Source organism: Epargyreus clarus, unplaced genomic scaffold (assembly GCF_041222505.1).
Source record: "Epargyreus clarus isolate Ecla_fem2 unplaced genomic scaffold, WU_Ecla_fem_2.2 ptg000003l, whole genome shotgun sequence".
NCBI classification, from domain to species: Eukaryota; Metazoa; Arthropoda; class Insecta; order Lepidoptera; family Hesperiidae; genus Epargyreus; species Epargyreus clarus.
In genome coordinates, this window is record NW_027332211.1 from 13,908,688 (window position 1) to 13,936,473 (window position 27,786).

Sequence of the window (27,786 nt, forward strand, 5' to 3'; positions counted from 1 at the left end):
GTGTGTGTTCTGTGATTACAGTCTGGATATTGTTGGCGATGTGTAAGAAAAACCCCGATTCATTAATCCGGTTCCACACATCGTGATGTTTTGACAATCAAAGCGTGGAGCACGAAGATTGAGTAATTACACCATCATTAGCTTGATACCGCACCTTACAGCCTGTGTTTAAGTTATATCAATAGGTTAATAGAACATTAGGTATAGGTACCCATTTTATGTATCCTGTGTAGTCAATTATCCCACCCAAGTTACCAATTTCAACGTAAATAGAGATGCCTGAACTTGACCGCATTTTTTAATTAATGTGGACTACGTTAGATTACTTAAAACACACACAATGTTAATAACACACAATGTTACAATGTTAACGTTTTTTTAATATAATAAAGGGAGTAGCAGACGAGCATGCAGTCCATGCAGTCCCATGGGCATTTGTAATCAACCCGAGATAAGATTGGATTCTTACTTGAGGTTGGCCACAGATACGCCGCTACTCCTGAGAATTAAGCTGGAATACATTGGAAAAGTATTTTGGCTTTTCCACATCCTGAAAACCAGAACACGCTTAACACTGTTGATATTAAGCAGATATTGGTGTGACGGTGGTGCTGCTGGAGTCACATAGAGGATTATACCACCTTCAAAAATTTGTAAAACTGGTTGAAGAACTTAAATATATTATGCCTCTTTTATACGAAAAGGCGCAGAATTCACAAAAAAGGATGCACAATTTCAGCTCAATTAGATGAGGTTAACTGGTTCAAATTCATTAAATTTATAAACGCTTAAGACCAAAAATATACAACCCTGTTTACACTTTACCTGGTCTCCGTGGAACTCTTATCAAATACTAAGTATTTTATGAAATAAACAAACTTAATGCATATCAAAGTTTATGAGCCGTGTCTAACCCACTACAATTGCAAAACTGAAGCGAAGATTAATGTTTACTTGTGTTACTCACAAAATTTAACATGATTATTATTCGTCGGTATTTCGTTACATGTCTGGGGATAATGCTCATAATATTAATAGTTTGTAACCATAATATTAATAGTATTATGGAAAATATTATAAATCAGACACACAAGGTTATAATAAATGATTACTTAGTAAATCTGAATCGTAAAAAGTTTTAAGGTGTTTTTAGTCTGACTCTAGAAAAAGGGATTATGGGGTTATGTACTAGACATAGGTTTGTAAAGATTGCTCGCTCCTAACAAGAAAATGTAACCTTTTGACAATTGTCACTGTCATCTATTTTCGTGTTTGAAATATATTAAAAAATATAGTTTCTAGAACATTTATGAATGAAACGATTTTTCGCACTTTTTCTTCGATTTCGTCTCTTAAATGCGCATGTCGGCATTATTCCACGTGAATTATACCATGACAGCCATTAAACGGCTGACAGAATTGTCAGCCGTTTAAGTCATTAAATGGCTTCCTTCAATTACAAGGCGGTGAGATATTGTACTTATCTATGGTAGTCACTGTGCCTAACTGCCGGAATGCCTTACAGTCTGTTCTTATTTTACGCAGAGAAGTTGTAACGGGAACTAGATATTGATCGCAGTTGTGATACAGCCCCTGAAACTAAGTTAAGTTTTTTTAGTGCTACAAACTCCTACTATTAGGGAAAAACAGGTGGCGGTGGTGAAAGTTATTAATTTTCTCATAAGTAAAATAGATTGCATGTATTAAAGTGTAGACGCCCAACCCACGAAGTGAAAATATTTCTGAACAAAAAATTACAAAATAATTAGTATAGGTACATCGTATTGTATGATAACTTTAAATATCATTTAAATACTAGCTGACCCGGCAAAGGTTTCGTTGCCATATAAATTAAAAAATGCTAACGGTGAACAACCCTTATCACTTAGGGGTATGAAAAATAGAGTAGCTGATTCTCAGACCTACTGAATATGCATATAAAATTTGGTGAAAATCGGTATAGCCGTTTCGGAGGTGATAACTAACATTGTGACACGAGAATTTTATATATAAGATTACTAGGTAGTGCCCGCGGCTTCGCCCTCGTTTTAATAAAAGTAACATGACATACGCATAACTGAAAATTTGCGCCACTGTCGAAAATTTGTTGTTTACTCAGAAACCTTCGTGGGCTCATGCACAAAAACCTTTTCCCACGGACTAAATTGTGAATCTAAACCATTCTCAAGTCCCCTTGAACACACTCAACAAATTTCATCAAAATCAGTCCAGTCGTTTAGGAAGAGTTCAGTGACATACACACGCACATAAGAAATATATATATAAAGATTATCATAACGAAGCGTAACTGTTTCCGTTTCAAAAATCGTAACGCTAATCCTTCTTCCCTGTCACGGTGCATAAAGAAGCTTCACTTCAATAATATGCATTCCCAGTTTGTTCCGCATGCAGTCAGTTTTATTAATAGTAAAATCAGTCAGTAGGTCAGTATATTCATTATCACTGACTGACATTCACCTTGATCTCCGCCGCTCCTGCATCTGTCGTAATCGATTTTATCTCCTTGCCGTCATGTAATCCGTGTGTCGTTATAGTAAACAACTTGTAGATTTTAGTATCACAATGTAATTAATACTTTAAATTATTTAATTAGTTATGTGCGTAAATGGTTTATCGTGGCGCAGACAGAAGACCAGTATTTTGATCGGAACCATATATGCGATTATTTTGACCAATGCTATAAAAACTGTATTAAGTTAATTCTTGCTATAACTAAAAAAATATTACCTAACCTGACCTGATTCCTAATCATTTTGAAAGCAGACTTGGGCCCAGAAGTGAGACATATGAGTATGTGACATGAATTTAGTTTAAAAACAAAAAACCCGAATGCTTAAAAATTATTGACTAAAAAGGCAAGTAATGTAGAGCCTGTGTTAGTAGTGTGTGTGACCACGCAACGAAGTCGGATAAAAACATGATTTCTTGCAACAAAATGCAAGTTTTTGTTTCTAATACCATAAAAAACAGGACCTCTCGACGGTTTCAAATACCATGATAAACATGGAAATACACCATCTAAATTGTTTTTAGCCAACAAAGAATATATTCCTCCGTGCTACATTAAACACATGACCACATAGCAATTGTTTTACCTTCAATACAAGCCATGACAGTAGTGACATTGCCCCCGGATGTTTACAAAGAACAACCAAAGGAAACTTAGATGCGTATCAATACCTACGCCTTATCACGCTTAGAAAAACTGGGTGATAAGCACATAGATGACCATTTATTACGGTGCAGACTCCGTTTGCCAACATTGCGTGGCGAACGTTCGTTGAAGATACTTGTGCCTTGTATTAAACTTAGTGTTAGTCATCGGAACTGGTTCACGGCGTGTTTTGTCCACAACAGTCGTGAATATCGTCGTGATGGGCTTCGCTGTCGTCGCCTGTGTCTTGCTCCTCTCTGGGCTTTGCTACGGTAAGTCATTGTATGCAGATTCGGCTATACACCTTTGTTTATTGATACAAAAAGTCACGTGAGTAATGTAGAACAATTGTGTGCCTGTCGGGTCGTTAAATCGATTAGTCAATTAGTTTGTGTGATAATTGTTTTATAAAAGTTGAATTAAAATGCTACCGGCGGATCGTATGTAAAAATGTTGGTAATACACATGATATATCATTTTGTATTTAATATATTTTGGGTTTACTGATTCGTTATATTAATTTTTATGATTTGTAAAAAAAAAATGTGTATAAAAGTAGACACTGAAAGTAAATTATTGTACAAACAAAAAAAGGTCCTAAATAAAAAGAAGGAGACCTATGAAATACTGCAACGGCATATTAATCAAATTATATTTACTATTATACTAATTATACTGGTTGTACCTGTCGCTAGGTTTAACCTGGGTGTTGATACCGCATTCCTCAAATGTTGTTATTAAACACAACGAGGAATCTTAACCTAACATACCTAGAGCTACCTGTGAAGATTCATGATTCATACGGGTTTGCACAGCATATTTTATGATGTTTTTAATTAACTCTCTTCGTTGATATGTAATTCAAAATTCTCCATTTTCAAAGACTGTAACTTATCCAGCTGTCTGTTGATATAAGCGCAAATGTCAGATTTGTGATCACATGTAATTAGAACATACATGATAACTGGAATCTATTTACCTGTAATTCTATACTATGGCATGGTTTCCATAATTATGTGTCACCTCGTTAAACAAATTGTTGACGAAAATTTAACAGATAACTAAAAATAGAAATTTTATTATTTGCACCTACTTACTTACATAATTCCATTTACAAAGAAAATTCTTTGAAAATGGAATTATACGTGAATTTTGTGTTGAAAATTCAACTACATTTAATAGCATCAGTATTTTTTTAATTGAAAAACAGTGATCAATCAAAAAATAAATCAATATGAATATAGCATACCTATTATGCAGGATATTCGTAGCGCCGTAGCACCCCCTAGGCTGTATTTTATAATTCAACCCCAGTTTGCAACCTTAGATTTTTATATTGCTAGTAGTCTATGCTATTCAAATTAATTCTTATGTACAGATAAATTGCTATTAAGTTAAAATAGAAAATTATTTTGAAAGAACATTGTAGTTTGTACCGAAATATGAGCACACGAAGGTACTTATATTGCTTGGCACCGATTACTTACATATAATACTTACTACCGAGTAATAAGAAAAGCGAGAGAGTTGATGCTTTTGGGCTTCGTATTGCCTAAGCTAAAACAAAATGGATGATAGTCTTCAGAGGCAACAATCTCTCTAGCTCTCATCTCTCAGCATCTCAAAACCGTTGAGGGTGGTCAATGGTTTTAAGATCGTAAGCTAGTTCGTTTACTTACGATCCTAAACGGCCAATGAAGTTGCGAAATTACCTAAAGTAGGCACAACAGGCAACAGCAATAGAAAAATCTGATTATGTATCAATTGCAAAATTGGATGCACTTTGAGTGACAATTCTGACATAACTGGTTCATAAACTGGTTATTTTTTTATGAGGCGTTTGCCTTATTATGGTAGGTGTTGTGATAGCTACGATCTTCATTGAGCACATTTTATATAATATCACGCTACTTCGCACGAATTCCACAATTGTACCAAAGTCACAATTTCTACCTTATGTCTTACCAGGAGGTTTTCCAGCTAGTCACTGGATCTATGCTCAAAATACTTCAGATAATTCTGAAGTAAGAAAGTCTTCATATAATCTACAACTTGAGTAACGATATGTTAATACATATGTTATCTATTAATGGTATTTGTAGTTTTAATTTTTTCAAATCACGCATGGAAGTGGATAATACCACTATTTCGACATTTTGAACCAAACCAAGGTTATGGTTTGGTTAAAAAAATCTATCTTTCCAAATTCATTTCACCTGAGATATTTGATTCTTTATCGTGTCAATGGATCTATGTATTCCTTCTTTTCAGAATCCTTTAATACTAATATTAGAAGTTGGGTATATGAAGATATCCCTAATTTACAAAAGTACTATCCATAATCACCTGACATCGCTATTCCAGTCATCACATTGCCTCATAACAAATTCTTCGTATACGTCAAATGAAATAGGGGAAAGTATGATGCCTTGGTACGCCTTTTACTAGGTTTAAAAGTCTTATGATTGAATGAAACAATATTATAAATTTTAATTGTCAGTTGGCTTTTAATGTATAACAATTGGTGTAATGTCTTAAGGCGGTTATACCGAGCTTATTTGGGATAGTTCACAATTTATTTTATTTCACACTATCAAAGGCTATACTGAAATCAATAAAGTATATGGATATAGGCGTATTACGCAGAAGCTTTCCACAATTATTTTCTTTATAATGTTCTTCATGAATTTGTTCTCTAGTTTCCTTTCTTAACAAAACGGATGCGTTAGTAACTAATATGATTTTCTAGCATTCTACATTAGAACAGCTAACGATAATTATCAACGCATGTGCTAATTGAATCTTTTTAAGGTTCCATAACCAAAGGCTAAAAACGAAACCGTATTACTAAGACTCCGCTGTCTGTCCGTCTGTCACAGGACTCTATCTCCTGACCCCTAATAAATAGACAATTGACATTTTTACAGAGTACGTGGTCAGTATAAATACAAATAATAAAATACTAAAAATATAAGTACAACTACAATACATAAAGCGAAAAACGCCAAAAATAGCGCTTTCTTCTATGGGACCTCCTTTTATATTCAACTTTTTCATTTTTAGTATTAGTTGTTATAGCGGCCATCATTATACATGATTTGTAAGATATGTAAATATGCGTGTTGGGTGTATATAGGGTGAATTCTAGGAAATAGGACTTCAGGGCTAAATCCGAATCTATAAGGATTAGCGAAAATGCTGAAAGGAGTTTTTAAAATATCTTTTCCCTAGCCGGTAATCGAACGAATTCATTTTGAAAAAAATAGACCATCCATATAATTCCAATATCTGATAGTGCTGTTTATAAGGATTTAATTCTGGGAAGAAATGATAAATGACAAACTAAAGGAAAAGCCTCAATTTTAAGAAAATACATATTTTTCATATTAATTTAGCAGTTAAGTTCCCGCCATTCATTAATTTACGCTTTCTACACTCACAGCCCCACACTAGGATTCCCTGTATCGTGGGTGCTATGGACACACACAGAGACAAATACACAAACACCCAGACCCAGAAACAGAAATCTAAATTCATCATTTAGAAATCTGTCTGGCCGGGGATCGAACCCGAGACCCTCTGCGCGTCAGACCGGCATGATGACCGCTCCGCCACGCGCGTCGTCAAATTTAAACATTTCGCGTATTAATTTTGAATAAGAGGAAATAATACTTTGTGTTAACTTGTGTTAACTTTGGTACGGAACACTAAAAAAGCTTTTTTAGGCAGAGAGCCTGATTCAACTTTCTAACTTTGAATGGAGACCCATCCATTCAACTTTCCGTCCTGGGCCTCATTCCACTTGTTGCCATGGGCCTCCAACGAGCTTAGTTCGCCGCTGAACATATTTGGGATTCCCAAGGTATTCTGTAATTATTAAGTATCTTCGAATCCTCCCTTCAATGGAAGTATAGTCAGTTATTCGAGTACTTTTCATACATCATAGTTTACTACGCTTTGCGATCTCTATGAAAAATTAATTTATACGGCCTTTTGGCCGTGAAGGTGCTTGCGTATTATAGACGTCTATTGTGACAGGTTAGATTTCTAGCACAGCTTATCCATAAATATTTTAATTAGCTTTAAGTAATTAAGCAAAACTAATAATATAACTTTGAATAAGTTTCTTTTGAATACTTAATTTTCAGCTTCACCTTGCACACGTTTTCTCGTTATTTTTCAACGATTTAAACCAATGTTTAGAGTAATAATAGATGCTTTTGACCCTAGATAATTTGTGTTAAGATAAAAACATATTTATATTTGTTTGCCCTTGAACTTTTGGTGTATCTTATACGTGTATTGAATTTATAATATAAATAAATCTATTGTAGGTCACGGTTTTATCGCCTCCATACTTAAGTTAATAAACCGAGACTATATGTTGGAAAACATTACCCTAGTAAACATTTCTTCCAAGTCTTTATATAGATATGAGTTTATTACAGGTACCAAAGTGTGAAATCGAATTATCGATGTCAATGGCGTCTTAATTTGGCGTGTAGATAAAAAGAAGAAATTAATTTATTGAAATATTCCTTAATGAAAACTCTATCTTAATTTTTTTAATCAACTTTTTTTTAATTAATTGAATTTTAGATGATTACGGTACCAAAGTATAAAATCGAATTACACCGTCAATGATTTAAGTTGGCATGAAGATGGAAATAATTAATTTTTTTTTAATTATTTATTAATGATGATGAAACTTTTATTTCATATTTTTTAATATTTAATGGAAATCATGATAAGATTTAATAAGGATCGATTTTTTCTATTACCATATGTCAAGACTAAGCAATATAGATAGGTATATTTGGTGAACATTTTATCAATACCCAATACTTATGATCCCACTACATGGATAGAATAATTCAAATACTAGATACAATAAGACGCAATAAAAAATGATGTATAAAAAGTTAAAATTTACCCACATTTAAATATTTTAGTCTTATTAAATTGTGTTCGTGTAGTCACAAAGATGAATTCTATTTTAGGTAGATGATGTTAAATTTTTGTCTCCTGTTACCGTCGTCAGGTATGAATTTAATCCTTTTTAATGCAACCGGTTATATCCATGGGGTACATGACCAGTTATTGAGGTTAAATGTTTGCTTGGTGTTTTAAAAATAGAAACACAATTATTGCCAACCCTTTTACTGTCCCTTAAAAGTTTTTCTCAAATTGCGAATTTGAACAAGTTCTTTAGTTCAAGATTTGAGACCTTAACATACCTGAGATTTTTATTAAATCTTTCTTGCATGGAGGTTTCTTCACATTTTCCTTCGCCGTTGAAGAACATTTAAATTAATTTTTAGGCGCATCAGTGTGGGCGGTTGAAAGTATCACATTCCTAAACGACAAAAGCATATTTTACCTAGCGGTAGTTCCTTCTTGGCTGTACCTATTATTATGTCTGTGATTATAATCTCAACAATACAATGCGACATAACCTTTTAAGCTAAACATAGATAGCTATTCAAATATATTTTGCTATGAGCTATCTTTTGATCAATTAGGACAGTGAATACCAAACGTACCTCATATGTGTTATTTTGGCTAACAAGCGTTTACTAACTGAATTTCACTAAGCTTTAAGAGAGTATGATGACGGAATCCCGGGTTTTTAACATATGTATCCGAATATATATGAAAATCTGGCCTTAAGCATTAAGGACCGTATCGCACAGTACAGGTTACGTTCATCTTAGTTAAAATCGTCATTTTACAGCATATAGTAGGTAATAGGAATCGCAAATATTCTTTGCTAAAAATACTTTAAAACAATTTTAGCGAAACCAATGAAAATATGTTTGAAATATTGTTGGAACAAACAACTTTTAAAAATGATTTTACATTTACCATATTTACATGAAGAATTATTGAACCAATTAATTTCAAAATAATAATTCATTTACACTAACTGCACCTTGCCAATGGCCGCAAACTTGCCATCTGCAATTTTTTGTTTCAATAAATAGCGCATATTAATCGTAAAGTTCAAATTATCCATTTTTAAATACGTACAAGTATTTATTACAGCTAACAAATCAAAGAGTTACTAAAACATAGACGTTCAATCAAAATCGATATCTAAAACACAGAAATATGATCAGAAATTATATTTTTAAAGGAAATATACCTAAGCACTAAATTTTGCATGACACTTAGACATGCACTAATATATTGCAAACATTCGGCAATTACTAAAGAAGTCTTATGATTAATCTAAGAATCTGTCGATAGAACACAAATGGTTTAAAATATGCACGCCAGTTAAATATTAACGATCTATAATTATTCAAGCCATAAAATAAAATGGAGACGCCCAAATTTCTTCATTTCACTCAATTAGTCAAAACAACAAAAAAGTTGAAACTTGTTTAGTCATTACATTTGCATATTATTACTGTTTTATCCTACGGTTATCTAAATAAAAGAAACCTGACTAAATTATTGTTAGTTTTTATAGGTATGTAGGTTTATGTGTTAAATATAAAATGGACATATTAAAACGGGATTGTACATATTCCAAGTATTTCTATATATTTATAATTGGGAAATCAAAAAATAATAATAGACCGAAATAATAATAGAGTCAGATTTTTCGAGCCTATGTTATTATTTCACATGCCATGCAGCTCAAATTATTTAACGGATTTTAAGTGATTTAAGCTTTATTTTTTTAAACAATCGATTTTGTTTTTATAATATTCTCTAGAACTTTATTCCATTAAAGTTGAAACTTACTTAATGGGATGAAAACTTATTTAGAAATTATTTTCCAAAAAGATGACAGCATGTCATTCTTTATGGAAAATAAGTTATTCCTAATTCCTGGTTATAATATAAATAAAGAATCGTAATATTTATACTAATTACGCGACTTTCAAACAACTTGAAGCTCTAAGTATAATCCTTGAATATATTTATATGAATAGGTAGGTATCAATTGGGTATCGCTATAGAAAAACAATTGGATAAATAAACATTACAATGAAATTTTCTCGGGGTGTTCAAACATAAAGCCTACAAGTACCACACTATATTCAAGTTTCCCAACGTTAGTTTTAACAAGTAGGTGCTACTTATGTTACGTAGAACATACATTATACATACAAACTCACATTAGGAATTTCCAGTTCACACAAATGTGACACATGACTGATTATTGTTTATTTAATATTTTTTAAATGAGTGGAATTCCTTATTCAAATTTAAATTCAAATCTCATTTATTCAAAATTGATTTATATGGAACACTTTTTGAAAGTCAGTCAAACTACCACCGCTTGGGAAGGTGTTTTGCTATGGAGAAGAAGCGGCGAAAAAATATAATTTGAATGTATGTTATTAAAAGGAGATTATTATGGCCACTGCAATGAACATTATTGTAGATATTTATAAAACTTATACAGTATTTCTATTTATATACACGGCAACTGTATAAACTGCTACAACTTCCTATATAGCTTCAGTTTTTCAATTGCTATATTCTAAATAGAATTATGTGAAATATACACTTCTCGTCCTTTTACAAAGAATAGATACCGATTTTTTTACCGACTATATTTTGGGGAGTCCTTATAATTCTATAAGTATTGACTTTTGGACTTCTTCGTGTAGATAATTTATGCTTTATATTTTGTGTCCGTGTTGATGACAAATTTTCGCTAATAATTTCCCTTGTGATCCACCTTTCTTGATTAGTAAAATTATACAATTTGCTATCTATCACTTCCATAGTATTGTACTTTATAGAGTAGAAGTTCAAGGGTAGAGAATAGAGACGTATCTCTTATATTTACCCTTGATATTTTTTTGTTTCTTGTTTACGCAAAAGATTGCCTGTAAAAGATTACAAGCAATAAGACTGTTTTTGACTATTTGTCTAGGTGCGTCTATTTTTAACCAATGTACATACAAGGAGCGTTTGTATTGTATAAACATGACGCTGTTGGGGTTTTCCAAATATACTTTATTCCTAGTAGATAAGACTACAGTACACTACAGAGAGAATTATCAATATGAAAATCATTTTCATATTGATAATTCTCTCTGTGAATTCGTGGCTGTGAGGCTCGGACATTCAGACCAATACCATTCGTTAAGATAGCTTTACATAAGATCTATTTGTCTGATGTGACGCCAGAATGTGTACCTAATGTATAATTATATATAATATCTTTGATTAAGAATGTTTTGTTCATCCATTTTCTTGTATGAATTCAAAAATAACGTTTTAGGATGTAGTATATTTTAAATTTTAATTCGAAATTTTAAAGATGAATATCTGTTACCATAATATCTGTGTCATGTAACCAAATACATAATTATATTTAAATTATAGTAGGAAAACTATACGGCGACAAGTTTCTATTCTTGTTTGTTATCTCCCATTATTTTATTCTTTAGTTAAAATGGATAATACATTATAGATTTTATCAAAATTTCTGAATTAATTTGTATAAGTATAATAGTTAATGTGAATTTCTCTTCGATTTCGAGAGATGTAGAATTGTAAATATGGGACTTTGTGAATTATATTTTTTTTTTTATTATATAGGAGTAACAGACGAGCATGCAGTCCACCTGATGGTAAGTGGCTACTCTCGCCCATGGACATCTGTGATCAACCCCAGATAGGGTTAGATATTCCTACCTGAGGTCGGCGACAGATGCGCCGCTACCCCTGAGGACTAAGCTGGAACGCCTCGGAAAAGTATATCTCCCTTACCACACCCTTCAAAACGGAACACAGCAGCGCTTAACACTGCTGTTATTAGGCAGAAATAGGTGTGGCGGTGGTGCCGCCGGAGTCGAACCACAAAGGGTTCTACCACCTTCAAATATGTGTTAAACCTATAAATATGTGTTAAAAAACAGTAATAACAACGAATATATTAATAGGTTTGTTTGTTAGTATGTTATTTTTTTTATATAAACAAACATCACACAAAAATACCCATTGAAAAATTTTACAGCTTTTATGCGTTACAATAACTTTCAACAATAACAACATTTATGTAAAATAAAAGATAGCAATAAAAAGTGTTTTAGAGAACTGATTGGGTAACCATTCTACATTTTTCTATTGTTATGAAATAACTTTTATTAAACGTTATAACTTATTACTAAACAATGCGGTTACAAAACAAAATAATCAAGAGTTATAATTACATTTAGGTTCACCACCATTTTATTACTTAGTTTTATGATATGATACTACGAAACACATAGAGCTTTAATAAACGTTATTACCCTCCAATGAGATTTAAATAAAAAACGTTCAAGTTACAATTACACTAAAATACCGCGCACAAACGTCTAATCCAAACATGACTAAAGAAACGTAACGGTTACTTGATTACAACTGTAATCGGGCGACACAGTATTATTTTATGACTTCATAAAAAACCTAATTCCGCGTCTCTATACAGACACTAGGCCAGTGTTTCTCAAAGAAGTGACATGTTCAGCTTTACAGGTTTGTAGGTGGTAGAATCCATTGTGGTTAAGACTCCAGTAGCACCTCAACCGCACGTATTTCTGCCTAATAACACTGCCGTGTTCCACTTGAAAAGACGTTGTGAGAGAGACATGGTTATTCGAGGCATTTTAATTTGTGCCTCAAAGTACATCAAATCTGAGGCCAAACTCTTGTAGGAATCTAATCTTATCTGGGATTGATTAAAGCAATCCATGGGCGGCAGTATCAACCATCGGTGGACTACATGCTCGTGTGCTATTTCAATATTATAAATAAGAGGCCCCCTTGCGAGTGTTGGATAAATACAGGAGGCGGTGTAGAGCGTCAAGAATTCGGAAACGTTGAGACTTTAGTCAGAAGAAGTTACATCATGAACAAAGTGGTTTTATACTGCCAGTATAGATGGCGATGTTTTGCAGTTATTTATTTGATTTGATATTATCATTTTTCTTACGAACCTGGAGTATTGGAATGCGGATTTTTTTTGAGTAGTACCAATTTATTTTGTTACGACATAGAAGTATAATTCCTTACCTGCAGTAGATAAAAACAGACCCTTTTTTGTCGCTGGCCTTTGGGGGGCGCTAGAAAATAATTTATTCCAAATATAGACGAGATACGAGATAAGTTTGAGAACCACTGTACTAGACAGATCGAAAAATAATCTCCCGCATGAAATTATGACCGAATGGTGCTAGAGTCAAAGACCTAAAAACACGGAATGATCATTTGGTATTCAGAACGTGATACCACGCGCGGTTCCGCTCATGGGGGCGTGATGCGCGAATTTTAATTTTTACAAAGGAACCCTGAATATTTTTTCTCATTTTACGCCCTAAAAAGTCTTCTATATTTGTTCCTTACAAATTTCTTCAATATTTTTCAAGATTATTCATGTCTTAATGATAGATATTTCTTGAGCCTTTTTTATTTTGCATCAGACCTACTAAAAATTCTCTAATTTTGAAATTACAGAGATACAAACAAAATTATTTTGTGATTGTGTACGAACTTATTCATTCTATCATTTCGTTGTCTTACATAATTATGAAAAATCTCGTTTTAAGTAATCAATACTTTTTTTCATCCATGAATCATTTGTAGATGTAGACTGAATGAGTGCTGGATCAGGAATTATGAGATGAATAAATTAACATTATTAATTTATATAAAATTCCCGTGTCACAATGTTAGTTACCGAACTCCTCCGAAACCGCTTTACCGATTTTCACTAAATTTTATATGCATATTCAGTAGGTCTGAGAATCGGCTATTATCTATTTTTCATACCCCTAAGTGATAAGGGTTGTTCACCCTTAACATTTTTTTATCTATATGGCAACACAAAGTTTGCCGGGTCAGCTAGTTAATTTATAATATTTATTAAATACCTAATAAATATATGGCGTATCTTTTATTCACATTCTGTCTATTTGTCACTGCTCCAGATATTTTTTTCATTATTTTTATAATACTAAATGAGATGTCATGTTTAAACTGTTTGTGAGTACACACCGGAAGCGGGCGACGTTAATTTATTTAAAAAGAACCGGTTAGCACATCCGCTAACTACTACACACAAATGCAGGTACAATTTACACTTCGTTACATACAATTATGAGGTTAGATGAAATGTGTGATCTAAATTATAACCCAAGTTTTATACTTTCTGTACTTTATCGTCGTGGTCGAAAGTGGTGTCCCTATAAGGACCCCGTCTACCTTTTTTAAAATCCCATGGAAAAAATTGTTTAAGGACTCTACAATTACGTTCGGAAAAAATGGTTTCAAAGTTTCAATCGTTTAAAAAAATCGCATTAAATATTTCAATATTGTAATGATCAATTTCTTAGAATTTTCTAAATTTATTTCATTTCTGTTATGATAACTTACTAGCAATTATTATAAACAAAAACCCGATTGAAAATACAGATAGCCTATAGGTTGCTCGCACAATTTAGACGAATCCAACCTAATATGATAAAAACTTCAAAGCCGTTTGGCTATGGAACGTGTTAAAGAATGATACATACATACACATATTACATTACATTTGACAGTCGGGTAAAATAGGTCAGAAGCTTAATTAGAAGGCGGTAGAACTCTTTGAGGGTGGAAGACAGGCGTGTCCCAGGCGTTCCAGCTTAGCCCTCAGGGGTAGCAGTGCGCATCAGTGACCGACCTCAAGTAGGAATCTAATCTTATGCCCCATGGAAATCTGTAATCCACCCCAGATAAGCCACTTACCATCAGGTGGACTGCATGCTCGTCTGCTACTCCTATATTATAAAAAAATAAAACTGGATTTTGGGTTGTATATTTAAGTACTCAAAATACCTCGAACGTTACGGTTTAAGATCACGCCACTGCTTCATAACTAGTAGGTATGGTACAAGACTACCTTTTTTGTTAATGTTACTAAATTAATTTTTAAACAATACGTGTTTTCCAACAATAATGGCTAATGAGTTCGGAGTCATTATACGTTTGTTATTTAGCATTCATGGAACGTCTAATTATTAAATTGTATACGGTTTTGTATAATAGATGTGATACATACATAGATACGTTTAGGGTAGTCTACGTGACTGTAATAGATAATGGAATTTGCATTGTGAATCATAAACAAACCAAAAAATAGCCGAATTGAATAGTATATTTTAATTACTCTCACTCTTTGAAATTTTTCGTACCTACGAGTATATACTAAAGAAATCTTCATTATAATTACCTACATATTATTTTCATACAAATTAAAGTCAGGTGTATATTTATGAAATCTAGAATTATATGACATACGAGTACAAATTTGTATCATATAATATCCATAGAATTCAAAAAATGTTTTAAGATCTTTTTCTGCCTGTCTATGGTACCTATGTTTACATATTCGCTATAGTTGGCTTGCATCTTAGTAAAAGCACGAATATGCATACAACTTTCAAAGAAAAGATCTCGAGTTTGTAAAAAAATGTAGTACAAAGAAAATCTATATCTCTATAAGGAAAGATAATTTAAGAAAATCTATATATCTATATATCTTTATATCTTAAATTAGTTTTCCTTATAGAGCATATTGTATTTTTTGATCAATTAAATCAATAATTGAATTAAGTTATCCTTATTGTAAGACGTCATATCAACAATTAAAACGATGACGTCACTCAAAAAGGCCTGCTGTGTACAACCTGGATCAATAAGTTTTGTTTTCGTGATTAGTCACACTGCTGTATACTTGAGTAAAATAGGCGATTGTTACAGTATTCTTTGTGCTATCACAACGAACGCTACAATTTACAGAGGTGCGTATTGCTACTTTATTATCTATAAAACCTATTATTTACAGCTTTCTCGAAACATCCACTGGTGTATGGGTTTGGGCTCAAAGTGATTGCTTCTGGGTACATCCAATTCTTAAAAATATTTCTTGTTTTTGTATCTTTTTTGTCATTTACGCTCGTTTTTTAATAATCTATCTATCCATTTGGTGACCTAAGATCTAAGCTTGACAAATTGTAGTAGACAGAAATTGTCACAATTCGATCTTGGTAGGCAAAACATTGGATAGGTGAATTAAATAATAGTAACGAAAATTAACCAATTCGATAAAAAATAGCCAAGATTGCATCACCCATTATTTTTTACGATGCAAGTTATAGATCTCCATGACACGACATTGCGCCGTGTCACGATGCGACATATAGTTTGAATTTGTTTTAAACCTTTACAAGACTAATTCGTCTAGCCGACTTTTAATTAACTTCAATAAATCATGAAGTCTTCTCGTTAAACGAGCCCATTTTTATTACGATACAGTGGCGATTAATAGTTGCTCGTTATTTACAAATGCTAGATTACTTTTACGCATTTAAGTTTAGATTTATCAAACTGGTAGCGTTATCTAGAATACCTAGTAAAAGTATGGCCAGTGTCCGCAAAAGATTTCTCGTTAAATTTATATAGTTTACTATATACTTAATCTAAGAAATTATAATAGCGAGACAAGATACGGAAAAATATAATGTAGGCCACGTTTAAAGGTGGTAGAATTCTCTGTGGTTCGATTCCGGACCCACCACCGCCCCACCTTTTTTGTATAGTAACAGCAATGTTCAGCGTTTGAAGGGTGTGGTAAGGGAAACATGCTTAATTGCTTATCCGAGGTTTCCTACTTAGTCCTCATGCATAGCACTGCGTCCGTGGTCGACCTCAGATGACTCTTTATCTTATCAGTTTGATTAAAAATGACCATGGGCGGCAGTAGCCACTTACTAAATACAATTTTCAAAAAAACTCCTGTTATAAAAAAAATCATACCTAGGATACCTCAACAAAGCTAATTATTTCTAAAAGTCAAACTAATCCTTCTCAAGGACGTAACACTATTATTTGTTTAATTGTTTATGAAAAAGTTTGTGGCAAAGTTTTCCTTGACGCTTGCAAACCATCCATTAGGCAATTTCGAAGAAACAGGTACCTGTACAATGTAGGTACATAAGTAATTGAATCATACTTATTTTTTAAAGCAAACAAAGTCTCGCCGCGCTTGTGTGCACATAATTATATCTATGTACGTGTAACTTACTACAGTAAAAAATAGCTAAGTGCGAGTCTAACTTGCAATTTGAGAGCTCCGTACTATAAAAATTATAGTTCACATTTATTTTAGTTCATAGCAGCTATAGAAGTAGATGTGTTGAGAAAATATAACCTACCTATTACGGTTGAATGGATAAATAAAAAAAAGCAAAATCTCTTGTTTCTTATATGGAAACCGTGGAAACTCTGTTTATTTTTAACTGTTATTAAATACTAGCGTTTTTTTTATATAGCATCAATAATACAGTAAATATCTACACTTTTTATCTTTTACGGATTAAGATGTAGAGCAATGTGATAGAGAGACAGATTAACAAATGATCAAACTCCTGTGGCTTAACAATAGGGTACGGTTTTTACCCATCAATGTGATAGAGAGACAGATTAACAAATGATCAAACTCCTGTGGCTTAACAATAGGGTACGGTTTTTACCCATTTGGCACAGAATCCCAAAATAATTTTATATTTCAACGACTTATAATAATTTAACGTTAGATAAGATTAGAGAGCTAACTGAGGTCAAACACAGATGCGTTGTTAATGCTGAGGAGTTTGTTGGAAAGCCGCGTTAGTGTCACTCCCTTCCCACACACTTGAGATCAGACCACTGCAGCGCTTAGCACTGTTGTTATAGGCAGTTGCACCACGATTGAAATGGAATATGTCTATAATTCTCTAAAGTTTCCATTTTGGATTACAATCTTTATTGAACCTTGTTATACGATGTACTTAAGACGTAGGTGTGCGCATATGTTCACATGCGCGTTAATATGGTAGGTATTTGAATTAATTTCGATGCAAATGATATTGCTTATACAAAGTATTGTTTCCATATCTGCTTATATTGAAAGAATACAAGCTATGTTTTGTTTGCAAAATGACGTTCACTTGTTGAATTGTCACTGCTGTTTATGTGCAAGCCTTTTTAATAATATATTTTCGAGATATGAAGTAGACTGTGTAGTTCACAGAGTAGTAATTTTATATTTTATCGAAATGCTATGCAAATCAGTGCAGTAGTTTTCACGATAGTACAAATAGATAAAAAGTAGACACTACAGTGTAGTTTTAAAGCTTTGATAAGTATAATTTACTCATCTAACTTATGAAGTAAGTGTTTTGCTGGAAGTGTAAAATTAATTTTCCTATTATGTTTTTTATTTTATTTCTACATTAATAATATGAAAACACAATAAGACAAAAATAACAACTACAAATATAAGTAAGTGCGCCTCTTGATGTCTGAAGTTCTGAATACCTAGTAGCCTTTGAAGACGGCCTAGTTAGTTGTCCAGTTATGAGGTTCCGTACCTCAATAGATAATAAAGAAATGACTTGACAGACGGACAAGGGGTCCGTCTGTCAAGACAATTTCACAATGATATAAAAACCATGTGATGTAAAATTATGAAGCTTAGCAAGTAGTTACGTCTTAGTGCATGTAAAAAAATCTGAAAACTATAAGCCAATTTTAGAAACAAAAAAAACCTACGAACTGTTTACAGTCGCTGCTATTTCATGCCATGAAACCCTCGATTCGAAAGTCCAACTCGCACTTAACAAGCTTCTTTATTTATACAGATTTGTATAAAGCATATCACAAAAAATATAACGATATAACGAGCATACTTATCTCGGAGTAACGGAATCGCAAAACGTTCGCAATCTAGCAATTTGCTTATTATTTTAGATGTGAATTTAATTTATCATTATTTTGATCACGGAGTAATCTGGGGGCACGATAGTATGTAATATGTGAGATACATTGTGTTTTCATCGCATCACATCGCATTACACAAGTAACATATTATTTTAAATTATATTGCTTTGTACGATTGCCAAGTCAATCTATTTATTTAAAACCAAAGATTTTTAATACTGGCATAGTCCAATCAGATGTTGTTAGGTTAGCTAATCACGTAATAACTTAAGACATAAGGTCCCTTAAGTAGGGACTGAATAAATTAACCGACTTGGTATTACGTCGATATCTCAACTTTTTACGGTAGAAGAACTGAATTGCGAGACTTGTTTTTTTACAAGTTATGTTTTTGATGGCATTGTGATGTTTCCGAACGGGTTTCCCGTTGTCTGATAATGATTTCGATCTACGACGCAAGTTAGTTTTTGTTCATCTCACTAATGGATGCTGTCATTAGCTTCTATCATGAATCATTTGATTACTATGTTTAATGATCATCTTTCATTATCACGTGAACAATTATGTTATGTAAACAAAACTAGAAACAATAATTGTCTTGAATAATGACAAAGTTAAAAAATAATTATTATTGTAATACAAGATTTTTCGTTTAATATTAGTACCTATCTAATTATAAAATGTCGTAACGTGTCAAGATACGTCGTATGGAGTCAGGAAACGATGTCGTGTCGGTAAAAACTAAAACGAGCATTGTAAAAATCACGACGCGATATGGCAATGTGGTACGATGCTCTTGTTGTATAAATTATTGATACAATCCTACTTTATTTCTTTCATAGTAATCACCACCTTTCATGATAGATCTTTACGACATGATGTCGCACCTTGCCACGATGCGACGTCGTATCGTATATTATCATAAAGCCCACATAGACTTTTTGAAAACAATTAAATTTTACGACCTAAACAAAAAATATTAATTGACTTGATTGATGTTTTGTTTATATTTTCCTGGTGAACGTGTACGTCCTTTAATCGACAAGGGATAACGATTTCTTTTTTGCCAATAAACAATGTACCTAGTATGTATATAACAGAGAAGTTTACAATGTTTCTTTATAGGTCTTTGTTAGTATTATTTCCATGTAAATAATCCAATAAAATTTTATCCCGATTTTATTATTCATGAGGATGAGTAACACTTGTATGCCTTTATGCTAAAATATTTATCGTTTACGTACTTGAGAATAAGTTAGGTACATAAAATATATTATCTATAGGACATTTTATTATAAACATTATTAAGCACGTTGTAATTACCTCTGTCTTTCTCATTACTTTCGCTTTTTATCAGTTCTTTGATAATAGAAAGAAAGAAAGAAAACATTTAATACTACATATGTAGTTACTATGTCTTTGATTGAATGAATAGGATTAGAATTTTAAATGGGAGCAACCTCAGATGTTGCGTTGCTACCCTTGTGGACTCAGTTCGGACGCCTCAGCTAAATGTTGGGACAAGGCAAAGGCCTCATCTTATTCGTCTAACCAAGATCCAGCTGTGCTTAACATATTTTGGTAGAAAGAGGAAGGGCAGTGCGCCGCCTATGAATCGCAAAGGGTTCTACCACCTTTAAGCATTGTAACTGATCACAGGTTTTATTTCTACGAAAGCTATTTACAATAATCACTCAGAGGCTTACACGCTAACGTGGAAAGGTTTAAAATGCGTGTATTATGTTGCAGGTTATCCAGGTGCTACGGACGGAGTTGGCGCATTCGCATACCAAGATTCAACTGGAAATAGGTACGGTGGCACTTACGGGTTAAAGGGCGGCCAAGTTGTCAACGTGAAGGGCGACCAGCCGCCACCCGGCTTCGTGCCTCCCAGCTTCGGGCCTCCCAGCTTCGGGCCTCCCAACTTCCAAGACATAGACGACTTCTTCCCTGAGTATTTTAGGAACTTTGAATATCTGGTCCACCAGTAAGATATTTTATTTTAAGCATAGGCACGCAGCTTCCGGTGAAGGGAAGGCGGTGAAGTGCTTGGTTTCTTTTCGAAGTTATGTGCGTATTAGAAATTAGTTATCACTTGCTTTGATGGTGAAGGAAAATATAGTGAGGAAAGTTATATGTTTGAGTATTCTTTAAAATGTTGGTAAGGATGTGAAGTTTAACAATCTGCACTTGGTCAACGAGGAGGCCTATGGCCTAGACTATATTTACCCCAAGAGAAGGACCACATGCCGAGCAGTCTGACGAGTGACAGTTGATGACCACGATAAAGTTTTATCAACTACCATAAGATATGGTAAAAATAGAAATTAAGGTGGTATTGCCTATCTGAAGTCCACCTGTTGTTTAATGGTAACATATAAGACTAAGATCACTACTAGGCCTATAAAGTCCTCCAAAAAGTACAAAAGTTCAATCAGCTTTGTCAATTGTACAAGCAAAGACTAATTCAGGCATACCTTTTGGTAACATGCACATAAGCACACAAGTTTAGTAAATTAGTTTGCACTTATGCAATTTGACACATTAACATTATTTCTTATTAAATTAATTTTGTATGCCTAATTTATAGCATAAGAGTCCGAAGATTCCTTGAACCGTTACCACCGTTACCACCGCTTCCCCCGCTAGCCCCCCTTCGTATGAGACCTTTCAGAAGATTTAAACCTCTTGATTTCGGGTAACAATTAAAATATGTCGTGTTGACGTGTGGAGTGATTTTTTGCTACATATTTGTGTATATGATTGCATATTATAATATACATGTATGTTTATAGTTTCTTATGCCTTCTGTACTATAAGCGCGGATATAAATTATATGTCGGGAATACCAATAAACATATTTCGAGAATCGAAAAGTAATAAATTTTTGTGACCAAAAGTAGTAATTAAGGACTTTTTAAAACACTTTTTGCCACTGTTAGGAAATGATGAAAGTTATTTTGTTGATTAGCTGTTAAATAAATAGAGATTTTTAATAAAGATAAGATTTTTCAAATAACTGACAGGAAGCAAATTTTTGATTACTTTTCGGTTCTCCTACTAGAATCGAAAGCCTTGTATGTATGTTAGCTGTATTGTAATTCACCTAACCATTTCTATCCTGGCTATCTGTCTAACCTGCACTATTTCGTTTCCTGCGCACACTTCACGCTTTCCATTGCATTTCCGAATTTTTGTGTGAAGAGTGATTGATTTTGATTGTGCTTTCCAGGGCTTTTGGTTCAGATACGCGGAACCTAGACTTGGCATTATCAGCTGCTCACCAAGCTTACGACTTGGCGAGCAACCGGATCCCTTACATGCCCAATTTCGACTTCAGGTTCCCTCCCTTCGGCGGTTTCCCTAATTTCGTCGATCAAGGTATACCGATGCCGTACGGGATGTCCGACAACAGCGCGTACGCCGGGGCGGCCGCCGGGCCAGGGTACAGCCAGCATAGGGCTTTTATTAACCCGCAAAATCCAGTAAGTAAACGCATCAGACAGTAAGTACTATCTAATAAATATGTTAGGTGATATAAGCCACAGTTCAGTAGAAACTATAGATGATAATAGGTAGTTCAGTTGAAAGAAATGTGACAAATGTTTTCATTTAAGTAAATAAAGAAATCATACATAGAAGCGTATATAGTCCCGCGTGTACGAGTATATTCTGAGAGGAGACCCGTGCCCAGTAGTGGGACAGTAATAGGTTGATGATGATAGTACCGCGGCTTTAGTAGATCGTAACATTCGTAACTTAGTTAAGCTTTGTATCTTCAAACTTAGAATCAGTAGGTGCAATCAGAAACTAATTGCTATTCATTAAATTTTAATGCATTTTTTTTATGAATGTTAAGCTATCTGTATGTTGTCATAATTTTGAGGGCTTGAAGAGCTGTTTGAAAAATCTTATACCGATTAGCCACTAAAAGTTATATAGGTATCGCCTTTTACGATGAATCCGCAAAGTATTTGTTATTCAAACATACATTTGATGTACAAAACACCTGTTATCGACACATTAATGTGATGGTACTTAGCAATTCCGTAGGGGCCACCTTTAAAAAGCACTTACATAAAACTGTACGATATATCAGCCACATGCCATCAGGTTTGCGTCATATTACTGTGTTTGATGGTAAAGGTGACGAAATCCTTTAAATATTCACGAGACATAGTCATACTTTTGTATTGTTTAGTACAAAATAAGTACTACGACATGTACACAAAAAACAAAATTAGGTATTGAACGGGGAATTGAACTCAGGACCCGCTGAACAACGAAGTACTAGGTAACAACTCTAACGCCGGTTATTAATAATCAATCTGTCTAATGCTTTACCTACAACTAATTCACAATTTGACATTTTATACATAGCAACGATTTGACAATTTTATACCCACTACAAATTATATCAATCTTCTATCTTTATTAGCCTAAAATTTCAGATTGGTTATTAATAACGGACATAGATCTGTTGAACTCTTAATAAAATCCTACCTTTCCTTACAGCAAAATCCGAATGTAGACGTAACTAAGACCTACTCGGACCCAGGCAGGAACGGTGGCTACTACAGCGTGTCCAGCACCTCCTATGCTTCGTCTTCAAACGTTGATGGACAGGTCAAGAGCCACCGAGGAGCTGAGACCAAGGTCAACAATAACGGAGAAGTAACTCACTACAAAGTGCAGAGTTAAACTACTAACGATTGGGAACTGCAGCGCTACTGTATCTAATTTATAAATATTTATTCGAAAATTATTGTCGCCAGTATTTCAATTTCAAATTCAATTTGTGCTCTATCAGCACTTATAGCTATAAAAAGGCTGTGATTTTGATGTGTTATTTTGTATTATTATTCTCTTAAGTTTTGTTAAATTGGCGACGTAATAAAGTGGCGCTTGTAGAAATTAAATTTAGTTTGATTTGACACCAAGTCTTTACAAAAATATATATGAAAATGCTTTCTACACTCACATTACAATTCCTTGTGTCGTGGGTGGCACAGACACAGAAAGGCGGATATACAAACACCGAGCTATAACAGATATCCAAATTTATTCCGTTGTCTGTTTAACCGGGGTTCGAACCCAGGACCCTTTGGTCGTCAGACCGGTATGGTAACTGTGCCACGCAAGTCGCCATAATCAAAGCATTTAATAGAGGTACTATTAAAGTTTACTCCGATATTGTCTTCGCTCTAGGAAAATATATTAAAAGTTGGTTATTTTCTTAAAATTTAATGAAGAACGACATTGATGGTAGAAAAAGAAATTTCTTAATACTAAGTAATTTTATTTTATTTTATTGCAATCAGTCTTTAAATTTTAAAGACGAATTAATTCAACTTCAGATTACTTTTGATGTACGAAATCGAAATGAAAATTGATTTCTTAAACAGTGCAATAATGATAGGTACAATAATTGTATATATTACGTTTGTATGCTAAACATTGTAAATGCATTCTTATACAAATACAAGTAATACCTATATTCTGTAATAAAGAAAAATGATGGCACCGACTGTTTATTACAAACTTATTACAAACACAATAGTAGGTATGGGCGATGGTTTAATACGAATAAAAAATAACCTTTATAATGTTCATGTGCTCGTTGCATCTTACGTTCCGGATGAAGGCCACCCAGATAGAATCACTGGCGTGTTTTGTAGCTATCAACGTTATGATCATGAGATGACATAAGCACATGGGTCATAAATTACGTCACACGTTAAGGGAGAGAAGGAAAAACAAAGTTAGAAATTGTGTCAAGTGGGGGAGTCCTTTTCGTGACGTCATATTTCAAAATTTAAAACATCTACTTTTATTATATTTTGTACCTATAGTTATTTTAAATAGGAATGATAATAATTTCGGAATTGCTGTTTTAATTTATGAAATTGTAGATACAAAATACGTGACGTCACCCAGGAGGGGAGGTACGGAGGTACAGGTCACAAAAATGTGATCAACTGTGACAAGGACGGAAGCGGAGTCAAAAATCAGGGAATTCGTGGACGTAATTTATGTATGGCCCCACACCTGATACACTTAGTTGAATTTCGCTAGTTTGCCGTCAATTTTAACTTTCGGCGTCGTGCTTTCGTAGAACCAATTGCTTCTCTGTTGCACACAACCCCTTGTTCCTGATCCATTGCTAAGTTCCCTGCATTTTCGGCAGTAAAACTCTTTGACGCCATCGTTAGTAATTTTTCGGTGAAAGTTTCCCTGATTTCTATTACCTATCCAGTCATTACGTCGTCCAAAGTCATCCAAACCAGCAACACTCTCATCCTTCCACCAGTTAACATTATTGAAGAAAGACGATGGTTGCCACTGTGTCGGATTGCTGGCGATCGGATAAGTATCGTAGCCATCTCGAATATTGCGATTGATAAAGACAGAATCTGTAAATATTGGCGGTCTATCTCTCGTATCTGGTGTTCTTATTACAGTTGATTCTACTGATTTGTAGCCTTTTATGACTGGTACTTCGTCGCTGTCATCTTTTTTGGAATTTGGACCGTATCCTATAGAATAAGTAAGTGCGCCATTGTCTCCTAAAACATATGTTTTATTACTAATCATGAGTCACGTATTAGTATAATGGTTGTGAGTGAACCTACCTTGAATATAACTTTGAATAACTATTATTAGTTTACGATTAGTCAGAGGTGGATAAGAATCAAACGAACCATCATTATTGTGTAATCCTCTTCGATTGTTATTCCGAACCTTCGTGGAAACCACAATTGTATGTTTAACCTCAACATCTTCATCGTCTTTACTTGAATTTGATACGGAAGAAGATTCTTCTTTTTCTTCTTCAAAATCCAGTTTTGTGGAAACCGAGTGGCCAGTATTGATTATGGCTGAAATTTATACAAAAGTTGTTGTAATCTTGTAAGTGCTCCTTAAAGATTCCGGACTTCAAATTTAATATTTGGTAGGGATTTGGAAGTTTGTGCATGGTTTGGCACAACCCATTTACGGCTCTTTGCTGGCGGAGCTTCTTAGGGTATGCCTGAAGTATACCGCTTTTGGTATACTAAAGGTATAAAAGTATAAAAAATTTGAAGGTGGTAGAACCCTTTGTGGTTCGACTCCGGCGGCATCACCGCCACACCTATTTCTACCTAATAACAGCAGTGTTAGGCGCTGCTTTGTTCGGTTTCGAAGGGTGTGGTAAGGGAGACTGACTTTTCCGAGGCGTTCCAGCTTAGTCCTCAGGGGTAGCGGCGCATCTGTGCCCGACCTCAGTTAGGAATATCTAATCCTATCTAGAGATTACCAAGTTACTTACAGAACTTCACAACAATACAAGTAAAGATATTGACTTCGTACAGACATAATAATAATTACACAATTGAACTAAATGTGTTTATTATCAATATCTATATGCGATACATTAAGTAATCTCTTAGAAATTGGAATTATTCTTTATTTGATGATCAATATAAGGAAAATATTTAAATCACAACAGATTGCTTCAACTTAAGGCCAATTGATTTAAACGAAATCAACTTCAAATGAGATAACCTTACATTAGAAACAGAACTACTTTATTACCTAAACACTATCGTCTGTTATTAATATTGAATCTTTACAAATAGAGATTTGTCATTTTTTTCTATGAAGAAATTTTCAAATGTCGATCTTTGGTAGGTAAACAATTCAAAGATTGATTATTAACAACGGACGAACAAAGAAACATAGTGCGTCTATACTTTTATGCTATAACTATAACTATAGCCTTTAACTCGAACCTGCCTGTGACATCACTACATATCTTCTAATAGAATAACGGGCTGCTGTTGAAAATAAATGGTTTTACTTAGGTGCTTTTCAGTGGAACCTCGCACATAGAGTTTTACCACCGCTTCAGTGCAATTTGGGAATAACTTAAAATATCACGGATTGCTCTAGCCTAACGCAAATTGATTTAAAACAACATGAACTTCAAATAGTTATAGATTAGAAACAACGATTTTATTATATAACGGTTGTCATTTGTTATCAACATTGTATCTATCCAAATATTGCCTACCAACAATCGAAATATTCAATATAAAAATGTTCAAGTGCTTATATTTGGTGTCGTAAATAGAAACTTCGTGCGCCTATACTTTTGTGGCCATCAACTATACCTACTTCTAAAGGGACAACCAAGGCTGCTGTTAATAATAAATGGTTTTACTAAGGTGATTTTCAGTGGAACCTCGCACATAGAGTTTTACCACCGCTTCAGTGCAATTTGAAATAACTTACCAAAAATGGCCAAGAAAATGGGCAGCAATCGCGTCATACCGCCACCTAAACTAACTTGTCATGAAGCGAAACTTGCGTGTCTCCTGCATTTTATACAAACTACTCAAATTACTCTAAACGATGTCGCAGAGGAAGTCCAGCAATTACCTGATGCCCACGGAAAATATCACGTCTTACTCACATGTGTTGATTATATTTTTTATTAACCAGAATAAGTCGTACTTGATTTTTATGAAAAATATTTATATATCAGCAAAATAACATCTACGTTTCATACATATAGGTAACATCTTTGTTCCTGCAGTTCCGGGACCAGAATAGGGCTATGGTATCTTGCCTGTTGTAAGAGGCGGATAAATAATCCCATATAACTCTCGTGTCGCTCCCACGGCACCACCTTTTGTAGGATTTCCCTCGTCGACAAAAAAGGTAACTTCTTATTTAAAAAAAGCGTGCCAATATCCACTAATCCGGCGATATGAACGATATTCTATAGTCTTCTTTCTTAGAGGTGGCAGTGTTTAATAGTTAGAGATAGAATTTGATCATAAATTATTAAACGTAACGGCATTGTTATACAAAAC

At 33.8% G+C, this 27,786-nt stretch overlaps 2 protein-coding genes across 7 annotated transcripts; one reads left to right on the forward strand and one right to left on the reverse strand.

Moving 5' to 3' along the window:
• The first annotated feature begins 3,257 nt into the window (after window positions 1-3,257).
• LOC140754809 (uncharacterized) lies at window positions 3,258-23,847 on the forward strand. Of its 6 annotated transcripts, none has more exons than XM_073089930.1 (5): window positions 3,258-3,447; window positions 20,678-20,915; window positions 21,519-21,626; window positions 22,161-22,413; window positions 23,444-23,847. In XM_073089930.1, exons 1-5 carry the CDS (start codon window positions 3,396-3,398, stop codon window positions 23,627-23,629), a joined length of 837 nt encoding a protein of 278 aa, XP_072946031.1. In that variant the 5' UTR covers window positions 3,258-3,395; the 3' UTR covers window positions 23,630-23,847. The 6 variants fall into 6 exon arrangements, with proteins under 6 accessions (XP_072946031.1, XP_072946023.1, XP_072946041.1 ...); XM_073089922.1 differs by lacking the exon at window positions 3,258-3,447 and adding an exon at window positions 15,807-15,969; XM_073089940.1 differs by lacking the exon at window positions 3,258-3,447 and adding an exon at window positions 15,807-15,969 and having other exon boundaries at window positions 22,269-22,413.
• Window positions 23,848-24,928: 1,081 nt separating this feature from the next.
• On the reverse strand, window positions 24,929-27,258 carry LOC140749143 (uncharacterized). Its single transcript, XM_073082186.1, has 3 exons — window positions 27,203-27,258; window positions 25,630-25,806; window positions 24,929-25,494 (listed from the first exon to the last, which is right to left on the reverse strand). Exons 1-3 carry the CDS (start codon window positions 27,237-27,239, stop codon window positions 24,986-24,988), a joined length of 723 nt encoding a protein of 240 aa, XP_072938287.1. The 5' UTR covers window positions 27,240-27,258; the 3' UTR covers window positions 24,929-24,985.
• Between the last annotated feature and the right edge of the window lie 528 nt (window positions 27,259-27,786).